This window comes from Monomorium pharaonis, chromosome 7, assembly GCF_013373865.1.
Source record: "Monomorium pharaonis isolate MP-MQ-018 chromosome 7, ASM1337386v2, whole genome shotgun sequence".
Taxonomy (NCBI): Eukaryota; Metazoa; Arthropoda; class Insecta; order Hymenoptera; family Formicidae; genus Monomorium; species Monomorium pharaonis.
This window is the reverse complement of record NC_050473.1, coordinates 14,118,697-14,137,994: the sequence shown is the minus strand read 5'-3', so window position 1 is coordinate 14,137,994 and position 19,298 is coordinate 14,118,697. Positions and strand designations below refer to the sequence as shown.

General features: G+C 38.8%; 1 protein-coding gene across 3 annotated transcripts in view; it reads right to left on the bottom strand.

The window, feature by feature from the left end:
- Window positions 1-19,298, bottom strand: part of LOC105834897 (nephrin) — a 289,371-nt gene that overhangs the window by 19,873 nt on the left and 250,200 nt on the right. For all 3 annotated transcript variants that reach the window (XM_012677732.3, XM_012677733.3, XM_012677734.3), the window contains 3 exons: window positions 9,937-10,091; window positions 2,199-2,343; window positions 363-493 (listed from right to left, as the gene is read on the bottom strand). In XM_012677732.3, coding sequence (XP_012533186.1) covers window positions 363-493; window positions 2,199-2,343; window positions 9,937-10,091 — 431 coding nt within the window. The remainder of the gene's footprint in view (window positions 1-362; window positions 494-2,198; window positions 2,344-9,936; window positions 10,092-19,298) is intronic.

Below are 19,298 nucleotides of genomic sequence, written 5' to 3'. Positions count from 1 at the left end.
TTTATTTGGACAGGTAGGAGAAGAGGTTTTTAAGCATGCAGAAAGTTTGTTTCCTATTTGTCGGTTTCGGCTGCAGTAGCCATTATTTTGTAGCCAACAGTTTTACGAACTATTCAAGCGTAAATATATCACTCAAGAGAATCCCGACGTCATTGTTCAAACTCAAACCTGAGCTTTAACCCAATTCGAATAATGCATTTTTATCTACGTGCATTCCATTCCGGGCAAAGTTTCGGTATCGGCTTTTTCATATTGCCGTGGTTAAAATTTTTAACAACGTACACAACGAATACGTATTCATAACAGAAAGCTTTATATGCCTTGTATTTCGTATTTGGTATACTCAGCAATCTTAAACTTACATTGTGCTTCCACACGACTTTGTAGGCACCCGGATTCGCATGAACTTTGCATTCAAAGTATACATCATCACCTTCCTCGATGTCATCCGGATTCATGTTTGAACCGAGCTGCAGGTGCAAAATTGGAACAACTGTAAGAAGAAAACATTCGTAATTGTTTTATAAGTCCGATCAACGTTTCGAGGATAAATATCTTCAAGATAAATAATTAACTTTAATTATTAAAAAAAATTAATATTAGTCATATTACGTTGCGCGCAAAATTTAATAAGATTATTGAAACAATTGATTCGTTATTTAAGATAATTTATTGAAATCCCTACACATATTATGTAAGTGAACATAAATTCGATATATATATATGTTAAGTATTTATTTTAATTAAAGAGAACATGATTGAGAAAAATAGTGAAAAAAATGGAATTGACAATTAAATCTATCTAACTCAATTATTCTTTTTCATCGTTGTCGCTAGAGCATGCAAAATATCTCTTCAATTTCAATAACCAAATTCTCGTGGAATGAAATTCCTGGCGAGTTATAATTATCTTTTATGAGGATCCGACTCGTTCGTCGGAAACGGAATAGTGAATCTGCACTGAGCTCTCAAATTTGCGAACATCGAGATGCCGCGGTAGGCAAATAAATCGGGTCGCGCTGGTCAGCCGCCGCCGCCGTGCCGGACGTTCCATTTTGGCCGCCGTCGTTGACGTCTCGTTATTGTGATTACATTCGCGTTTGCGCGAACGTAATCTATATCGACGGCCTTGTTTCGGCCTGCCAGGCTTTTAACCCGTTTACCGTGTTCGATATACATACACGGACGGCGTATGTTGCTGCACGGTCGCCTGGTCGTACCGTTATGTACACGTGCATGCGTTGACGTATACCGCGCACGCGGATTTTCCGATGTGTCGATTGTAGGGAGAGGCGACACCCGCACGATGCTCGCTTATGAGTTTACGGCTCTGATGAATTACTACCAACTTGTTTTTACGCGATGATGCGCGCGTTTAATGCGCGACAATTTGGATTTAAACGTCCGAAATGTTTGTATCCTTCCGGCGACTCTCCAAATCTATTACGCCTCTCTCAGAGAGGAAAAAAAATTTTCAGAAAAATATTGGCAGCAAGTTTGTTGAAGCGAAACTTCTGGGATAAAGAGAAATGTTTATAGTACACGTATAATTTTATCCCCCGTAGACTTAATGTTTACCTTCATAGCATATAAAAATAAAAAAAACATGTGCACACGCACATAGACTTTATTACACGCCAAGAAATATTTTTTATTTGCTTTTTACCGCATAGCAAGCGTAAAAGAGGGAGATAACTAGTCGCGCGTTATTATCTTTTAATGCGGATCGAGCACTGTTGGTCCGCTCGCATAATATTGATGACGGTGTTAATGAATAATGATATCACTGATAATAATGCTAGCTCTGCAGAGCAGATCGTGTTGCCATTACTAGTATGTAAACTCGTGGTCTACCTCAGCTATCGGATTGTGATCTGATATTATTCTCGTTCAACTTTTTACTTTACTAACATGTACTAATATCATATACGCAATGAATCGTAATTATTCCAATCATGCATATGATAGTGTGCATATGCTCTCGGAATAATATCCAGCAAAACAAATTACGTTATTGTTACGTTGTGTGAGACACATACAAGACAAAATCATTTATGTAATCTATACAGTCATTGAATATTGTTTTCTTTATTGAGCCTATCGCAGTTCCGATTGGGAATCGGCGGATAATTTGTGCTATTTGTCGATTATTGCGTACAGCTCTGTCTATTTCTATTACGTAATGCGAAAATGCTTACAAAAAACGTTCAGTTTCCACGTGTCTTCTGCTACACCACGTTGGACTTTGGTGTTTTCAGCTCTGCACGTGATAACCTTATCATGATGTAACAGTGTAGGTTGAAACGTCAAAGTGGAACTCGTCATGTTACCATCCGACGACACCTGCAACAATTGAATTGCAATTCGTTTTATTTGTTAATGCAATTGTTAAAAATTTTAGTTGCCATCAAAAAATTAAATTTATACGGGAATTGAAATATCATAACATTTAAAACTGAAAATAATTAAGTAATAATCAGCTCAAGTAATTCTATTATTTAAAATCGAAACTATCCAAATTTGTTCGAATTGAATTTGTTCATTAAAAAAATTTTAACATTTGTAATTTCTCAAAATTATTTAAATCAATTAATATCATTAATACATGTGATTTTTTTGCTAATATAGTAATTTAGATCTCATTGTCAGTTTAAGACGAGATCATATTAAAAATTATTAATTTAATATTGTTTTACAATATATATATATATTAAACTTTTAGTAATCTCGCGATATTATCGAATTTAAACAATTATCTCATAGTCGATACTGAAATCGTGATTATGTATTATATATTTTAAGTATACTTATGTCGCATCCGTTAATTTCCCGATACTTTTTGCTATAGCAACCCCATTGAAATGCATGTCGTGCGCAAGTACGAGCAATTAAATCACGTAATATTGGCTAATACTTAATATTAAAATACTATTTATTCGGTAATTGGAATAACAATCAATGAACAATTTGCAATAACAGCTATATCCACTCATTGTCAGTTGCGATACTGCATCGGTATTTTATTAAATATTTCGTGCACACTGTTACGAGAAATAATTTGCAGGCGCTTCATTAAAGTTTCGTTGCTAATTAGTGTCGAAGCCAGATATTGCATATGATAAATGTGGAAACATGATACATGCATTTTAACACGACTGCTGCGAGAAAAGAAATAATCGTATCGTGGTGCATGGAAATAAGCTACTTGTCTTTTTGCAATTTAATAAATTATAGTTTTAATTTCGCTAAAAAGATAGTTTCGGCTTTCAGAAGGACAGTGTAGCCCTAGTATAATTATTCGTACTCGCGCGAGGCAGCATGTGTTTGAGGTAAGGGCTTATAAGCCAAACGTTAATCTAGCGATAAGTCTTAATGACCGGACGAGTCAGTCCAGGAGGCGTTTATCACCCACCTTTGCGGGTGGTGTAATAGGGTTTGGCTTTCACGTGAGTATTTCACCCTTACCACAAATGCAACTTTAATGTGCACGAAACCGGCTACTACTGTATTTACGCAAATGTACGCGAGGTAGGTGTCTCGTCAGAAAACATGTAATTATCAAACATGTTTCCACGATCACTCTTTCGATGCGTGCAACCCCCCGTTTACATGTAAGAATGAGAATCCACTACATCCTACAAACAGCGTGGTGTTCTTAAATTATACTTATATGTGTGTGCATCAATGTTTATGAGATTAAATTGAGGCCAAAAATCTTTGAATAATTTTCAAAAAGTCATTCAAGGGAATAAATCGCACAAAATTTGCGCGCCTCAGGCTTTAATTACATTTATATTGTTTTGTCATCTTTTATCTTTAAAACTAATATTAATTTTCACTACTCAACGCTGGTTTAAGTACCAATAAAATTTATTAATATTTTAATAAAAAATATTTATAAAATTTATTATTGTTTTTACAATTTTTCATTTCATAACAGAAATAAAAGTATATGGTTTTAATAAATTAAAAACTATAAAAACAAAAAAGGAAAATTCATTTAGTCAAACCTTCCGTGGCAATTTAACCATCTTTTTGATTTATTAAAATTATATAATTTTTGCTTCTTTTGGAACATAAAAAGTAGAGAAAGTTAATAATAGTTATAAAATAATTAATATAATTATGTGTGCTTTTTCGATCAAAATAAAAATAAATTTTATTTTGCAAAATACCGTAAAAATTATTGTGAAAAATTAATTTTTTTACAATCTTTTTCAAATAAAATAATCAATCAAATTTTTATTTAAAAAAGGTGCATACAGCAATTTAAATTCTTTTTCTTATTACAGATATATTTACATATATCAATCAAATTCATCGATTCAAAACTCAAATAACAATGTCTTCATTACATTTTCGTAGTTCCCCATTTTGGTAAAATTAATATTTTGCTTCAAACAATTAAAAAGTCCATAAGATGCAAAATGTGCGATAATGTAATCTAATCATTGAAATTCATTAAAAATGCAGACAATAGTTCAGAAAAACATTTATTCTGAAAAACATTTATAATGAAATAAATGTTTTATAATAATGACAAATAGGATATACTCGTTTTTTTTGTGACGCACACCTTGCATTATGTATACACGTGCAGTCGCTCTGCTACTATTTGCATAATGAAACTCGAGCAAGTAAGATGATGACACGATCCGTTTGATGTATCATCGCATTACCCTTCGAAATGTGATCGCGACAAGTACCAGGAGTACCAAACATGATCGTTTCCTACGAATAATTAGCGATTACAAACACGCAAGTAATTAATTTTGTTTTTAACAAATTACAACCAAAGCTAATATTTTTCAAAACAATCTCTCACTCGCTTTATCTACTTGCAGCAGACATTGAAACGTTAAGAGACGGTATATATTACTATTTTATTGCACGGTTGAGGGCGACACTATTTTTTTAATAATACTTAGAATCGAATGCACTTAGTTTGACGTTTGCAATTTTTCATCAATTTATATGTAATTTGTCCATATTTTCGGATTGAATATACATCGCCAGATCGAGTAATTCAAGTTACCAAAACAAAACAGCTATAGTCGAGTATTAGTAACACGTGTGTCTCGTGGGATTTATGATGCGTGATAAAAGCACGTTGCCGTGGGTAATATTAAATTTTGATTTTTTAACGGTTTATTGCGTTTTAATAAGCCATAAACTTTATTAATGTCACATATAATATCACGTATGATGTCAAAATAAAATTGCTGTTTACAAATTTTTTGGTCATCAATCGAGTATCGCGAAATGGATCAACTCCGAGTTGAGTGGCGTCACGATGCGTTTAATTAGTAAATTCAATCATAATTAACTATTTTAATATTTACCAGCATAGCACATAAATTTGCGTATTGATTTGTTAAAACTTTCCGTTGTAATGTAATATAATTGAATTAGTAAATATATTAAAATATTTGGAGACTAACTGTTATTATCATTTTAATGATAATAACAGTTAGTCTCCAAATTAGATATAGAAGGAATGAAATACGAAATGTGAAATATGTCCACAAATATTAGAAAAAATTTCTTTTATATTAAAACAATAATAAATGATGCAGAAATTAATTTCACCAATGTGGTAAATATTTCTATATTTAGTTACAAGTATAGCTAATTGATTTTATATTCTATTTAATTATATAATATACATTTTAATTAAAATAATATAATTTATATAGAATATAAAACATAATTTTACTTTCATGTAATATCTGTGTATATACGAAATTCTAAGAAAAATTGTCCTTTATAAAAAACGTTTTTCATGACAATTCTAATTACTTCCTAGTAAAATAATTTTTTTTTAATTTGCGAATAATGATTTTAAACACGAATTTTATAAAAATAAAAATAAATTCATAAAATTATCGTAAAAAAATGAAGAAATTCTGAATTATTTTTTGCAAAAAATTTCTAATTAAAAAAAAATTATTCAAATATTTCCTATATGAAAACCCCGCGATTTATCGTACTTTAAATTCTTCAAAATTCAAGAATTTTTATATTCCGTAATATTTCGGTAAACCTGTATAATGCACAGCTTGTGTTGGGTATATGCACATGCCAGATTATATTTGCGCTTATCGTATTTGTCAGGTCGTTGCACTATTTATCTTTCTTTATCATCAGTCGTTTTAATGGAATTTGTATCATTTTAAATTCAGCAAATGTACCGAGCGTGTATAACACGAACTTAGAATTTTGCATTTTAGAAATGAAGGAAGAGATAATAGTTTCATGCACGTAATAAAAATGTTACCGGTTAATAAAACGGCCATTTCGTACAATTAAAAATGTTAAAATTTACAACCTTGCAATTCTCTCAAGAACGCGATTAAAATCGTTTATTAATACGCTTCGAAAGAGCACGTAATATTTTATATATTTTTCCAAAAATAGCTACAGTAAAAGCGCGAAACAAACGCACAAGATCGTTTAAAAGCAAACGAAAAAAGATATCATCGAGATACTGCCATTTCAAATTTATAACATGCAACTAAGCCCACTCCGCGTTCTTGCAGTTTTGCGATTCCTAGCGCATACCAGTCGATATCTTTCAGAAGATACGACACTCTCGACCAACAGTGATAAAGCATCGCGGCAGATTGCCCTGGCGAAAAGATCGAAACTTTTGGCCCGCATTGTACGTACGAAGCCCAGAACGAAATTGGCTCGAAATTCGGGCGGCGGTCATAAATCGGCGAAGTCGAATCACCCACTGCCAACTGTACTGTCCACAATCCACCCTTTCCGCAACCCCTCTCTCTCTACGTTCCGCCCTTGCCGCGCATCACCTCTGTATCCTCGTTCTCTCTCTCTCTCTCTCTCTTTCTCTTTCCTGCATTCGCCTCGATATGTCTACCGGTACCGAACTTCATTCGACACCGCGATATTATGACGTATAACACGAGATAGCGCGAACGTGTCAGAACTGGATGCCGCCTGCCTGGCCAACAACGTGATCGTTATTTGCGGCGGAAAATATCAGCTCTTTGGATCTCCGCCACTAGCGGATCATCGTCGATCACGGCCGGTCGCGCGACACTGATCGCATCGGCGAATCGTTATTGCAAAATCTACGTGTATGAGCGGCAGCGTAACCGGAGCTCTCGCGTACCTGTGCTCATTTTTCATTCGGAAGGTTTTACTGCGTCTCGATTATGCACGAAATAGCCGGCGAGAGAATGGCGTTGCGTGAAATTCCTACGCGTAGGGATCGTGTATCCTTTTAGCCTTTCTTCCGTCATAATTTCTCGCAAATTTCTACGATCTGCACTTTTTTATGCCTTTAAAATTGCGCCATTATAACATGAATTTAGTAAAAAACCAAAGCTGCTGTTTGTCAATGTAGAAGGACGTTCAAATAATGAGTGTAAAATCGTTTTTAGAAATCGATATGAATTCTTCCAGAGAATTATGGATAAGACAATGACAGAGGAGAACAATTGAAGTATATATAGTTAACTTTCCAGTGATCGTTTCGATTTCATTCGACGAATTGCGTCCTAGAAGGATTTTCTGATAAAAGCCTTCAATAGATATAATGATAAATCGATGCTTTACGAGAGCTCAAATACGATGGCAATTTCATTATCGGTGCGCGAAACGACCCAGACAGAAGATGATGCTTTTAACTTAATCGCATATTTTAATAATATATTAGAATTCTAATCAATACGAAATGATTTATAGAGAAAGGTTGTCAATATCGACTTTGTTCTTGAATTATATTTCTTTAAAAAATAATAATAATAATAATAATAATAAAAATAAAAATTTATAAACATAAATACAAATTAGAAAATGTCTTCTATCAGATGATAAAGTAATTTTTGTAATGTCGGTTTAAATTTGCAATAATTAAATTTTTTTTATAAGAAAAACAAAAACGAGCGTCTGACAAAAATTACTATTGCGTATAGTATAACAATATGATGAAAATTTATTCGTGAAAGAAGTAGAAAGAAAAGCAAATAATAATAAACCAATAGTAAAATATGATCGTGGGCTCGTGTTCTACCCTCGCTACTACACATCTCTCCCAACATTCAGATCTGTCATAGAACTATTGACAAGTCGTCGGATGATGGATAGTATCCATAGTTACATATGTGTACTATACTGTCTATATTAGATAACTTCATCCTGCTCTTAGGTCAAAGAGGATTATCTAACGTCCGCATTTCGAATTCGCATTTATCATCGCTCGACGAACATGCGATTAATTGGAACAGAAAAGGAGCGAAGGTTCACCGGGCAAATTATTCAAACATGCGTATATTAAAATGTAGGAAAAAGTGTATTATACTTAGAAAAGTTTTCGCAATATAACTTCGATATATTGCAACTAAGTGTTAGTTTTTTAGCTAAAAGATGTGATCTGGATATATCGAACTGGATATCTTCAAGATTTGGCATTTCAGTAAGTATCTCTCGAAAAATAAAAATGCTCAATTTTTTTTGTTCGCTCGTAAAACGAGTCGATTCACGATACTCGTGGAATGACCGATTCAATTACGTGCGTTTACAGTCTGAACGGAACACTTTGAAACTTACACAGTGCCCGAGACGAGCGGCGTGTGTATCGAGATTCGAAACATAGTTTGGCGCAGGAAAGGGGAGAAGAGTGCGGCGAGTCAAAGAATCACGTTTCAGGAAGAGTTTCGCCGCGGAAACGCAAGAAGGGCGTAGTAGATCGATGGTACGCCGGAGTTCGAGTACGTATAACGGAGGAGTTTCCGCGTTGTCCGTAGCAAGCGAGGGAGACGAAGGAGTGCTCGTGGGCAAGACAAGGACGAGGTATCCGAGCCCCCGAGGTAGAGCGGAGCGAGAGCGAGAGCGAGAGATCACGAAAGCATCGCCGTTATCCAGTAATTGCACCATGGCGTGTCAGAGGGGATGCTTAATGGCAACGATGCAAATACCGATACCGGCGCTAATGCCAGTGATTTCGCGGCGAACGATCGAAGAAGAAGCCTGCGCACCTCGGACATGGAGACGCGTTCATCGTTTTTTTTTTTCAGCCGTCCCTCGGCCCGGTAGTCCGTTAACCCTTGACGGAGAATGTCGGCTTTTTTTTTTAAATCGCGTCGCTCTTACGTTCATCACGAATCGTTCGTGCACGAGGAAACAACGATGAACGAACGTTAAACGCGACGTGTTTTCGTCGACGTTGAATCATTTCGCAAACGACGACGGCAGATTGGCGTGACCTCGTCACCCCAGGACTGAAGTACGTGTTCTGCCAAATAAGAATTTCATACATTCGAGATACGTGATATTACAAATAAAAGGTCGGTGTAACACGAGGAGAAGATAATGGAGATCGATTGCCTCGCTATCGATGATACCATTAGCGTAGTGCGAATTGGAGGTGGCGAAGAGGAAATAGCAGTCCAACGAACTACGAACTATTTTGTTTTTCGTTCGACTTCGGTGAAGGCAGAATAGGAAATTATTTCATGGATCGCGTCGTTTATTTCCCTTTCTGCTGCCATTTGCCGACGACACTTGTAGCAACATGACTTTGTTCGCACGGTACCACAGTTTTATCAATCGAATCCAAAACGAGTATCGAGTATTGAGCGTTTTTTGGCGCTCGTAATGGATACGTAAAACCGAATACGGAAATGGGAATCATCGTACAAAAAAATACGAGTCAATTTTTGTTAAGTGAACTTTTTCAAGCGCTATAAATTATCCTTTCTTAGAAAAGTATATGTTATATCTGTAGAAAATATTTTTTATACACAGAAAGTATATAGATGGACGATCACTAAATTTCACTTGTATTAACGAAAAATAAAGAATCTAAGAGAGAATTGCATTTTTCTTACTTCTTTCCTTCATAATCCTACCATTGCGACAGATTCCAACAACAACGCACTACATGTATCGTTCGATTAGCTATAGCCTTACCTTGTCCGTGTGATTGGTGAGTTTCCTGCCGTCCATGTACCAGGTCAGCTTGGCCGGCGGCCTTGAACCCACTGTCATGCAATTAATGTCGTACTTTCGATTGGCGCTGAGGGGCGCGTGCTCGCTGCTGAGTATCGTCACACTCAGGGGCCTCACTGAAACAGAAAAAAACGCGCGTGATTACAAGAGTGCACGGGGTCGAGAGTGTAGAGCGGCCGAGGGCGTTGATGGCACCCTGATCAAAAAGCACGAACAAGAATTGCGGCAGCTGCGGAATTGCAGTGCTTAGAGTGGCCACGGACTTGTACCGCTGTCCGCCCCTACCTCCCTAATGCGTTTTAAACGAGTGGTACCGCAGCAGTTACCACCCCGAACGTATTGCCGCAAAACCTACACTCTGATAGCTTCGGGAGAGGGGGCCAGTAGCGCGCGCTCGCACGAACCGCACCTCTCATAGATTAAGGTTCGTGGGCGTACGTGTGGCATTTCACGTTGATTAATTGAGACAAGTATTGAATAGTGTGGACAAAATGGAGTTAAACATCAATCTCTAGCCTAATCGCAAGATGTTACAAGATCTAAGCCTGTCAGCGCGTAACGATGCATTTCGTCATCAGAAGTTGTCTCCATGAACGATATTAACCAATTAATCCCTTTAAAATAATATTAGTAATTTGCTTTTTAAATAGAAAGTAATTGATCATTAAATATAAATACAGGTAAAAAGAAAACCTTGTAAAAATGTGTATATGTAAATAATTGTAACAAATAAAGATTACAATGCTAACTCTTAATACTTTTATTAGGAAATATATGTTTTTAATCTTGAAATTCATTTTTCTTTCGGACAAAGAATCAGTTACTTAAAAAATTTCACAAGCGGAACGCACACTAGCAATGTTTACCAAAGACACAAAATTGCCTTTCACGAAGGCGTCACGATAAGTGGCGGTATTGACATCTCGACGAGAGAGGAACGTGGATGAAGGTGTGCCGATGTATTAGTCGCTCGATTCAACCGCGAAATAAGTCTCGGCTAAATCACTCACACCCAGGCCTTTCCATCGAATTTAATCGGCAACGGTTCGGCAAAGGAACGTCTTTCTTCGCTACGCCGGGATGCGGAAAAGCGCGAAAGCGACGGCACGACGAAGGCAGATAGGGAGAGACGAAGGCGCGGAAAGGGGGGTAAAGGCAGAGAAGAGATTTTTCATTCAAGCCACACCACGCCCAGAGAGTCTGGAATTAAACTTTCAGTACGCCGAACTTTTGACTCCAATGAAAAATTTTCCTCTCTTTCCTTCTCTTCCGCGTCCACCATTACCTTCACCTTCGCTACCTTAATCTCCACTAGCTACAATCACGCTCGCCGCTTCATCGTGTTCAATCGGCATTGGTGCTAAAAGCGCGATTACCAGTATAAGCCGCCGGCACTCGAGCGTCTATACAATCGTGTTGCATATTCGCATCACGCAATTCCGTGCTCATGCGATGAATGCGGCATCGTAATTCGGTCTTGAACGCTATTCAATTTTCCGATCTTCGACCTTGTTTAAATGCCATTAGATCCACCGATATTCGAGGCTCCTTCGATGCCGTTATCTTATTCTCGATCATGATTTCGTAACCAGTGAATTATTTTTCTAATGCGCGGGAGAGAATTTTTCTACCTTTAATGTTTGCAAGCTTATCAGAAGTTAGCACTCGCTTTTTCCCGTCCTTCTAGCACGGTGCTTATTACACGAGCCAAGCCTTTTTTTATCTCGTCTCTTTTTTTCTCGTGTTTATTATTTCGTTATTACGAATAAAGTAACGTGGACGCTTTTTGCTTTCTCGTCGTTACGTGAGTGGACTAGGGAAGAGACGTGACCGGGAGCAACATTCTTCTCACGTTGTATAAACATTCGTCAGCTTTTTCGCCCGTTGTATTGTATACACCCGACGGATAGTCATGACGAATAACGCCGTGCGAAAAAGTGCGTTGGTGTCCATTAGATGACCACTGAGTGCCCATCGAGCATGCGAATGCATCGTGGTCACACCGATGGTCTAATGGGTGTCTGACGGATGATGCGTTCCGCACATGGACCAGATTTATACAAATAATGTTCCTGCTCTCCATAGATTCATTAGACGTTTTTTTTTTGCTTACTGCAAGTTTAGTGGTTATATAATAATTTTTACACGTACATTTGCTGACATTTCCTACATTGTACAAGACACTATGTAACTATCATTACAATATATATTTATATACGAGGAATAATTTATTATATATATACATATACGATGAAATAGAACAATTGAGTTGATATTTAAATTCTGAATTGTTTTCATGTGAAATTCTAAAATCGTACAATCGTTGACATGATTTTATTTGGAAAAAATATCACTCAAGCGTATAACGTTTGGTTTAAAATATAGAAGTTCTTAATTGTTCTTTTAATAGTGTTATGCTTTCGATCGGAAAATTCTGTATCATTTCCATAATGAATCTGTATCTTCGGCCAAATAGAAACGAGACTTCATTTCGTTTTATCTCATAAAATAAAATTTTAATTGGAACTCGTTGAGGAGAAGAGGAAATAGACTATTACAAGAAACCGATAATATAATGGAAAGTATCTATCGGTATGCAATTTATTCGATATTAAAGGATACTGATAATTCCGGCAATTATTGTTTTTATAATAAAAATAAACGTTCACATGATATATCTTTGCATATCTATATCTATAAAGGTATCTAGAGAAGCTGCTTAGCAGACAAGCTGCAAATAGCGCCAATAAAGAACGCCGATGGGCATCAAGGACGATTGTTCTTTGGGATTACCAACAGTCGCAAAGAGATTCGACATGTTTCGGGTAAGAGGCACGGAACGGGGGAATAAAAACGATACTAACAAGATCGGGGTGCAAAAAGGGGTTAAAGAGAAAGGGTGGATGAGGAAGGGCGGAAGAGAGTGAGAGGGAAAGATGGTGGAAGAGAGAACGGGTGAGTAACGAATGAGCGGACGAGGTTGAACTTATTGCTATCGCGAATTGAAAATACGTCCGTGCTTAATCCGGCAGGGCTTACGGTCGCGTTTGCATATTCCGGCTGCCTACTTTCGCCCGGATATCCCGCACCACCATCGGTAGAGTTTTTGGTGAGCTCGCCGCACCACCGTCGGTCTCCTCTCTCTTTCTCTCTCTCTCTCTCTCTCTTTCTGTTTGTTCGTACAGGCTTTATTACGTTTCCCGGATTAATGCAAAGTTACAGACAAAAAGATTGTAGGTATTAAATGTACTGCCGGACACGTCCCGAAAAACAGAGCGACTCCGTATCCAGGCGAATAATGTTACGTAGATGGACCGGAACAGCCACGACAACGTGTAACGTTCCGCGGCGGGCGCTCTGGCTTTTTACCGCCTCGCGAAAAATGCAAAACGATTCCCCCCTTCAACGTGTCCCACGGCTGGCAACACCGTGTGTCATCCCGGACAGGAAGCTGTCCTAACATGACGCACTATGAAAGATACATGTTGAAATGCCTCCATTCAACGTGCCTTTTAAATTTCATTCATTTAAGTCGCGCATCACTAGAAATCGCAAAACATTTAGAAATTTCACACTGTGTGAAAACATGGAGGATCAGTCGTTTCGTTGTAAAATTCCGACATATTCCCTCGATATAGCCCTAATATTTTGCAGAGACAATAACTGTTATCGAGATCCTTCAATATGCGGGGAAGACACTTTTTAATCACCATCCTTTTATGTACTTTGCACGGAGACTGCGGAGGTTGCAATTAGCATTGAAGTTTGCGGAATTGCAATATTACATTGTGCGCATTGGCGTTCTAATGAGTAACTCCCAGCAACGCGTCGTGTAAATTTGTTGGCCGACTCTCGTGCATTAGTAATAACGGACGGAGGGACGCTAATGAGTAGGCGAGGTAGACCGCCTGAGCGTGGACGCTGTTTGAATAGAGTGGAAGACGAAGTTAACTCGAATTGGGTAGATGAAGAGTCTGCGAAATAGCAGCAGCAGCAGTAGCAGCGGCGGTGGCGGCGAGGCGAGACGGGAATCCGGCGGACAAATTAACAACGGCGACTCTGATTCTGTTTGCAAGGAATCGCGGCCATTGTGGACTCGAATCGCAGTGCAATTTCGATCACCGAATTTCTCACCGCGCCCGCCCGCTCGCCCCGCGCCTAAAGCCCATCCGGCTCGAAACTCCGGGACAAGTTTCGTCGCGATATTACGAGGCCACGCGAGGACGTGGGATCGTACAAAAGCGTCGTCGCGGCCGCGCTTTTATTTGCGTTCATTAGCCATTTGCGCGTGTTATGGAAACTCTATGTAACGCCGATCGAACGGGGGAGAGTTTCTAGAAACTTTGTTCAATGGCCGAGTTCGTAAACCAATTACTCGTTATTTCATCCGTGAAATGATTGCGGCCGCACTTGTGTTTCTCACGGACGTGCGTATCGGTGTTACTCGTGTAATTTATTTATCTCGCAGTATCTCGCAGTATTTTCCGGTACGCGGAAATCGAGAAATACGAGAATTTAACGTTACGCGAGAGCTTCGTCCCAGATATCGCACGTGTGAACGTAATTTATCCCGATGGAAAACGCCGGCGGTTATTGTTAACATTCGTTTCACTTTTCCGTTTCGCTCCAACTCGACCCGTGTCCACCCCCCGCAACTCCCGGGGATCAAAAACAATTACGTAGAAGACACCGTCAGTGGTCGATCCGCCGACGCGACAGTTACAAACCTGCAGCGGCGAACGTTCGGAGTGTCCTAACCACTTTCCTTAATTCCACGTTCCCTCTGGATAGCATCTATCCCGCTCAACAATGATCACCAATAACATTAATCAAGGACGTTCCTCGCCACGCCCGCATGTCGCTCGGCGATCCGGCACACGGCTCCTCCGACGGAGGTCCCCGAGACATTTACGCGCGGCTCCCCCGTAACGTAACGTTGTCTCGACGACGACGACGTTTCTGATGAGCAAGGGGGGAAAGCAACGAGGGTCGCACATAAAGGAACATTTGTAAATGCACGGTCGCCGTTGGTGTACGACGTACGTGCAGAGCGCTCCCGCATACACACGGGCATTTCCCTACATCTGCGGATTGTTCATGGGCAACGCGGCCTTGTCCCGGGGTCACACGAGACTCACTCGACTTTAGCCGTAGTCTGAGAGCGCTCTCCTGTCCCTCCTTCAAAAGCATCGTCTCCGGTATACAATCAAGCCTCCAGCCCAGTTTGAGGACTTTGCGCCTCTTTCACTCTCGCCTCCCTCGTTCTCTTTAGCTGTCCTTTCGTTTCCCACCGGTGGCTTTACCGCGTCAGCGTCCTGTCGTGTCATTGTAGTGTCGACGTTTGTCGTTGTCGTGGCCTCGTATTGCTGCGAGACGCTACGAGATACCACAGAGTAAAAGCAGAGGCCATCTCGTCGCGGTCCTTAACCATCCGCGCACACGACTCGTATTTCTACTTTATCCCTCTCTCACTACCTTTGCGCGGCAGCTCCTTTCCCGTTATTCCTTCGACGCAGTTGCGCCGCTCTGCCTTTGTGAATTTCTATGCATTTCTCATGGGTAACGTCGTTTGCTACCAACGGAGTCGAGAACTTTGTAAAAGGCCGAGTTTTGATGCTGCGGCAATCTGATTTCAAAAATGATTACGAACTGTATTAAGCAGACAGAGAAATGCGAGGAATTAAGAACAAAATGACTTTTAAGTCAATTAAAACGATATATAATTATAGGAACGCTCATTTAGTTTCCATTAGATCTAGATTTGAAAGAGTTTTTAATATAAATAAATTAGGAATTCATTAATAAATTCATCAAACTCATAGAATTTAATCGCATTTCCGCTTTTAAATATAAAATTGATGAAGATTATTGCAGCTAAAATTATATTTCTTTTCTTCACGTGACGTAGCATTCGCGAGTTATATTTGTATGTTTATGTTAAGTAAACTTTAGATATGTAAATTCATAGATTAACAAAGAGAACGTTTGAATAATTCTACGCAAAATACATTGCCATTGCTATTTGTTTTTGCCCGTATAATTATAATCTTTATATTGAAAATTAGAAAACGTTTCCCTGAAAAAGTAATATTGTCAAAGTGAAAAAAAAAAAGAGATTCGAATAAAGAAATCGTGCTTAATCTCGGAAAATGATATCGCGGATTCTCGCCGACGTAGTACGCCCAGGAGAGCCGCAAAAACGACCGAATAGTCGCTGATCGGACGAGGGGAGTAAAACGGGCACATCTCCTCTCCCGGGAGTTGGCATTCTGGTGAACTCTTCCCCGAAGAGTTTCTCAATTTTCAATTCCATGAATACTCGCCGCGCACTCGTGCGACGTCCCCTGCCCAAAATGGCTACCGTGAATCCCATCGATGTGGACTTTTTTGTCTCGCGCGACTTATCAGCCGCGCTCTAGGAAGGAGACGCATTGAAAAATCACCGATTCCATTAAAAGTTCAGCGGATTTCCGGAGCTCAGTGTGATTTTCACCCTCACGACCTAAAAGATCAGCTCGGCGCGGTTGAATGCTCGGGCCGTGTAGAAAGCGACTTGATCACCAACAGTAATTCAAAGCTAACGCTCGTCAGTATTACCTGTCTTTTTCCCGATTTTTCTTTTTTTGCCTCCCTCTCCCCTCTCTCTTTCTCATCTACAATCTGCAGTAAGGTTCTCTCTATTCCTCTCGTTGCGAGCTCTTCTTATCCTCACCCCTCGGCGACCACTTTCCAAGTCTCTCGCACTGTAAATCAGGCCCACCGTTACCCAATTTCGCTGGCTGACTCCATTACCAGCCTGCCCTCTAATTAGTCAGGCTCGATTAGATTGGGGTGGGCCGGGCCGAGCGAGGTAGGTTAGTGTCGGGTTTGTTCTCCATTCCCCTCGAGAGCGCCGATTCAATCCCAAGGTCGTTCTCATCCTCTTCAGAATCTCCATTGCCTCCATATTATACTCGATCTCTTCTGTTTCCATCCTCGCCTGTGAGACGCCATTCTGTCGCGCATAATTTACTCTCACACACACACACACACACGCGCGCGCGCGCGCGCGCGCACCTCTGCCCTTTCGCTGTCTTGCCTCCGTTTTACGTTTTAATGAAGCGATAAAACGTACATGTGATTTCGTTTGCATCTCCGCCGTCCGCATTCGTTCGCTTTTGATAATCCCTCATTTGTATTGCGCTTGCATCTCGAATATTGCGCTCGGCTTTTTAGTGCAGTAGCCGCTTATAGCTCTAGCTAATTAAATTCACCTGAATGTATGTTGGTGATCATGTAGATGATTAATATCGTTACTCTAAATATTCAGTATATTGTCCCATGTAGAATCAGGAAAATTAACTTCATGGGATTAACCTCATTTAGCGCAATTCATATGTCGGATGAGCTGTTCTATAAGATAAGATCCGTCCGAGATATAACCGAGATATATCCCTATCAAATGGAAGCTATGTAAAATGGCAAAAAGAATCGACTCTTGTTAAGAGATTTAACAAGGATATCAATTTAGCCGGGTAAATCTAGAATATCACGTTCGATATATGGCAGAGTCAATTAAATATTATATAACCAGACTGATTCATTACATTAATCTTCCCAAGTTTTTTCTTCCTCTCGGTGAAAGGTCGATCTTTTTTTCTGCATACAAAATTGAAATCTTTCACCTTATGTCCAATTCTGACAATTTGAATTTTCAACGATAAAATGCTGCGAAAAGCACAGGTGCAAAATCCATTTTCCTTATTAAATGCGAGTATCCCATATTAATTTTAAATAAATAATTTTTATTACTATATAAATTTAATACTTTTAATTATTTGTATATTTTCATTTATTTGCTAAGATAATATAAATACTGTTTCAATATATATATAAAAATACTTTTAAAATGTATCAAATAAATATACACACGCATATATATAATATTTAATACGTATTTCCGCCATTTGAATTTAAAGCAGTGCCTATTTACATAATGTAAATACTACTTGCGAATTAAAGATATCCCAAAAAGTGCATAAACATTTAAACAGTTCGCTCGCAAGGAGCTAATACAAACGAAAAAGCATTACTTCTGGAAGGCAGAGAGATAAGTTTGAGGTGGCGTACGTACTTTACGATTGCCTAGCAGAAAAAAGATACGGTTCGGTTGAATAGCTTCGAACTTGTCGACTACTCCGACGAATAATGAATGCGGTTTTTTTTTCTTGACTCTGTCGCGACGACGCTGAAAAAGTTTCCAACGAAATTATCACTACGAAGACGATTCGCTGAGCGACGTTCGCATTAGCGCGACAGGAATAATCGAAAAATATTCGCAATTACTTTAATTTCGCGCCGCGTGTCGTATCGGTTACCCCTTCACGTTTCGCGCGGTTTATTTCCATTTCTCACAGCTGTCAGTAAACGTGCGTCCCGATGAAAATAATTTGGCGATAAACCCCTGCAGGGGAAAAATATGCCATTACCGAGCGCTCCATTTGTAAATGCGACGATTTTCGAGCGCGCAAGCGTTAAATATTAATTTTCTCGGAATAATGGGATTTCAAAACCACGGTACACAACTGAATGTGACACGCGATGTACCGACTAGCGGTCGGTACTTCGGAATTTGCGCAGAAAGACTCGATGAACCGTGAAATAATAATGATCCGCGATTAAACTACGTTATACGCGGCCATCGTTCAGCGCGCCGTACGTTTTGATAATTTATTTCGCAACGTATGTGCGCACCCTCCTGTCACGGTTCATATTAACGGCCGCGGTTTATTTATTATGAAACGTTTGCTAGTTGACCGAAGGGCCAGATCGATTTACCTCGTCGATAGGCACGTCGAAAATGCTTTTCGTCCATAAATCGCAGAAAATCATGGGTGCCTTGATTTCTCTTATAATATCAAACATTGCAACATTGACATTATATTTTATATGCTAAAACAGTATGCATAATTAGTCATAAATCATGTGAATAATCGAGTGATGTATGAAACTCTAGAAGCAGATAATATTTGAGAATTTTTTACAAGAGAAAACAAGAGGAACATATATTGTATGTTTAGTAGGTTATTTTGTAAAATAATGACTTTATTTGAGAAGAAACGAAAACTGAAGAGAGAAAGTGTTGTTTTTTTATTCAAAAGATTAATTTTGTTCCGAAATATAGATTATTCTAAATCGGTTAGGAAAAAATGCGAGGCATTTCTTTATTCAGTGAAAAAATATTTTTCCACTTTTCCTCATTTGATCTTCTTGTTGAACAGATCGCAATTTATTTTCTTTTGCTGGACAAAGAAAACTCAATCTATCATCAATTTAACATGCAT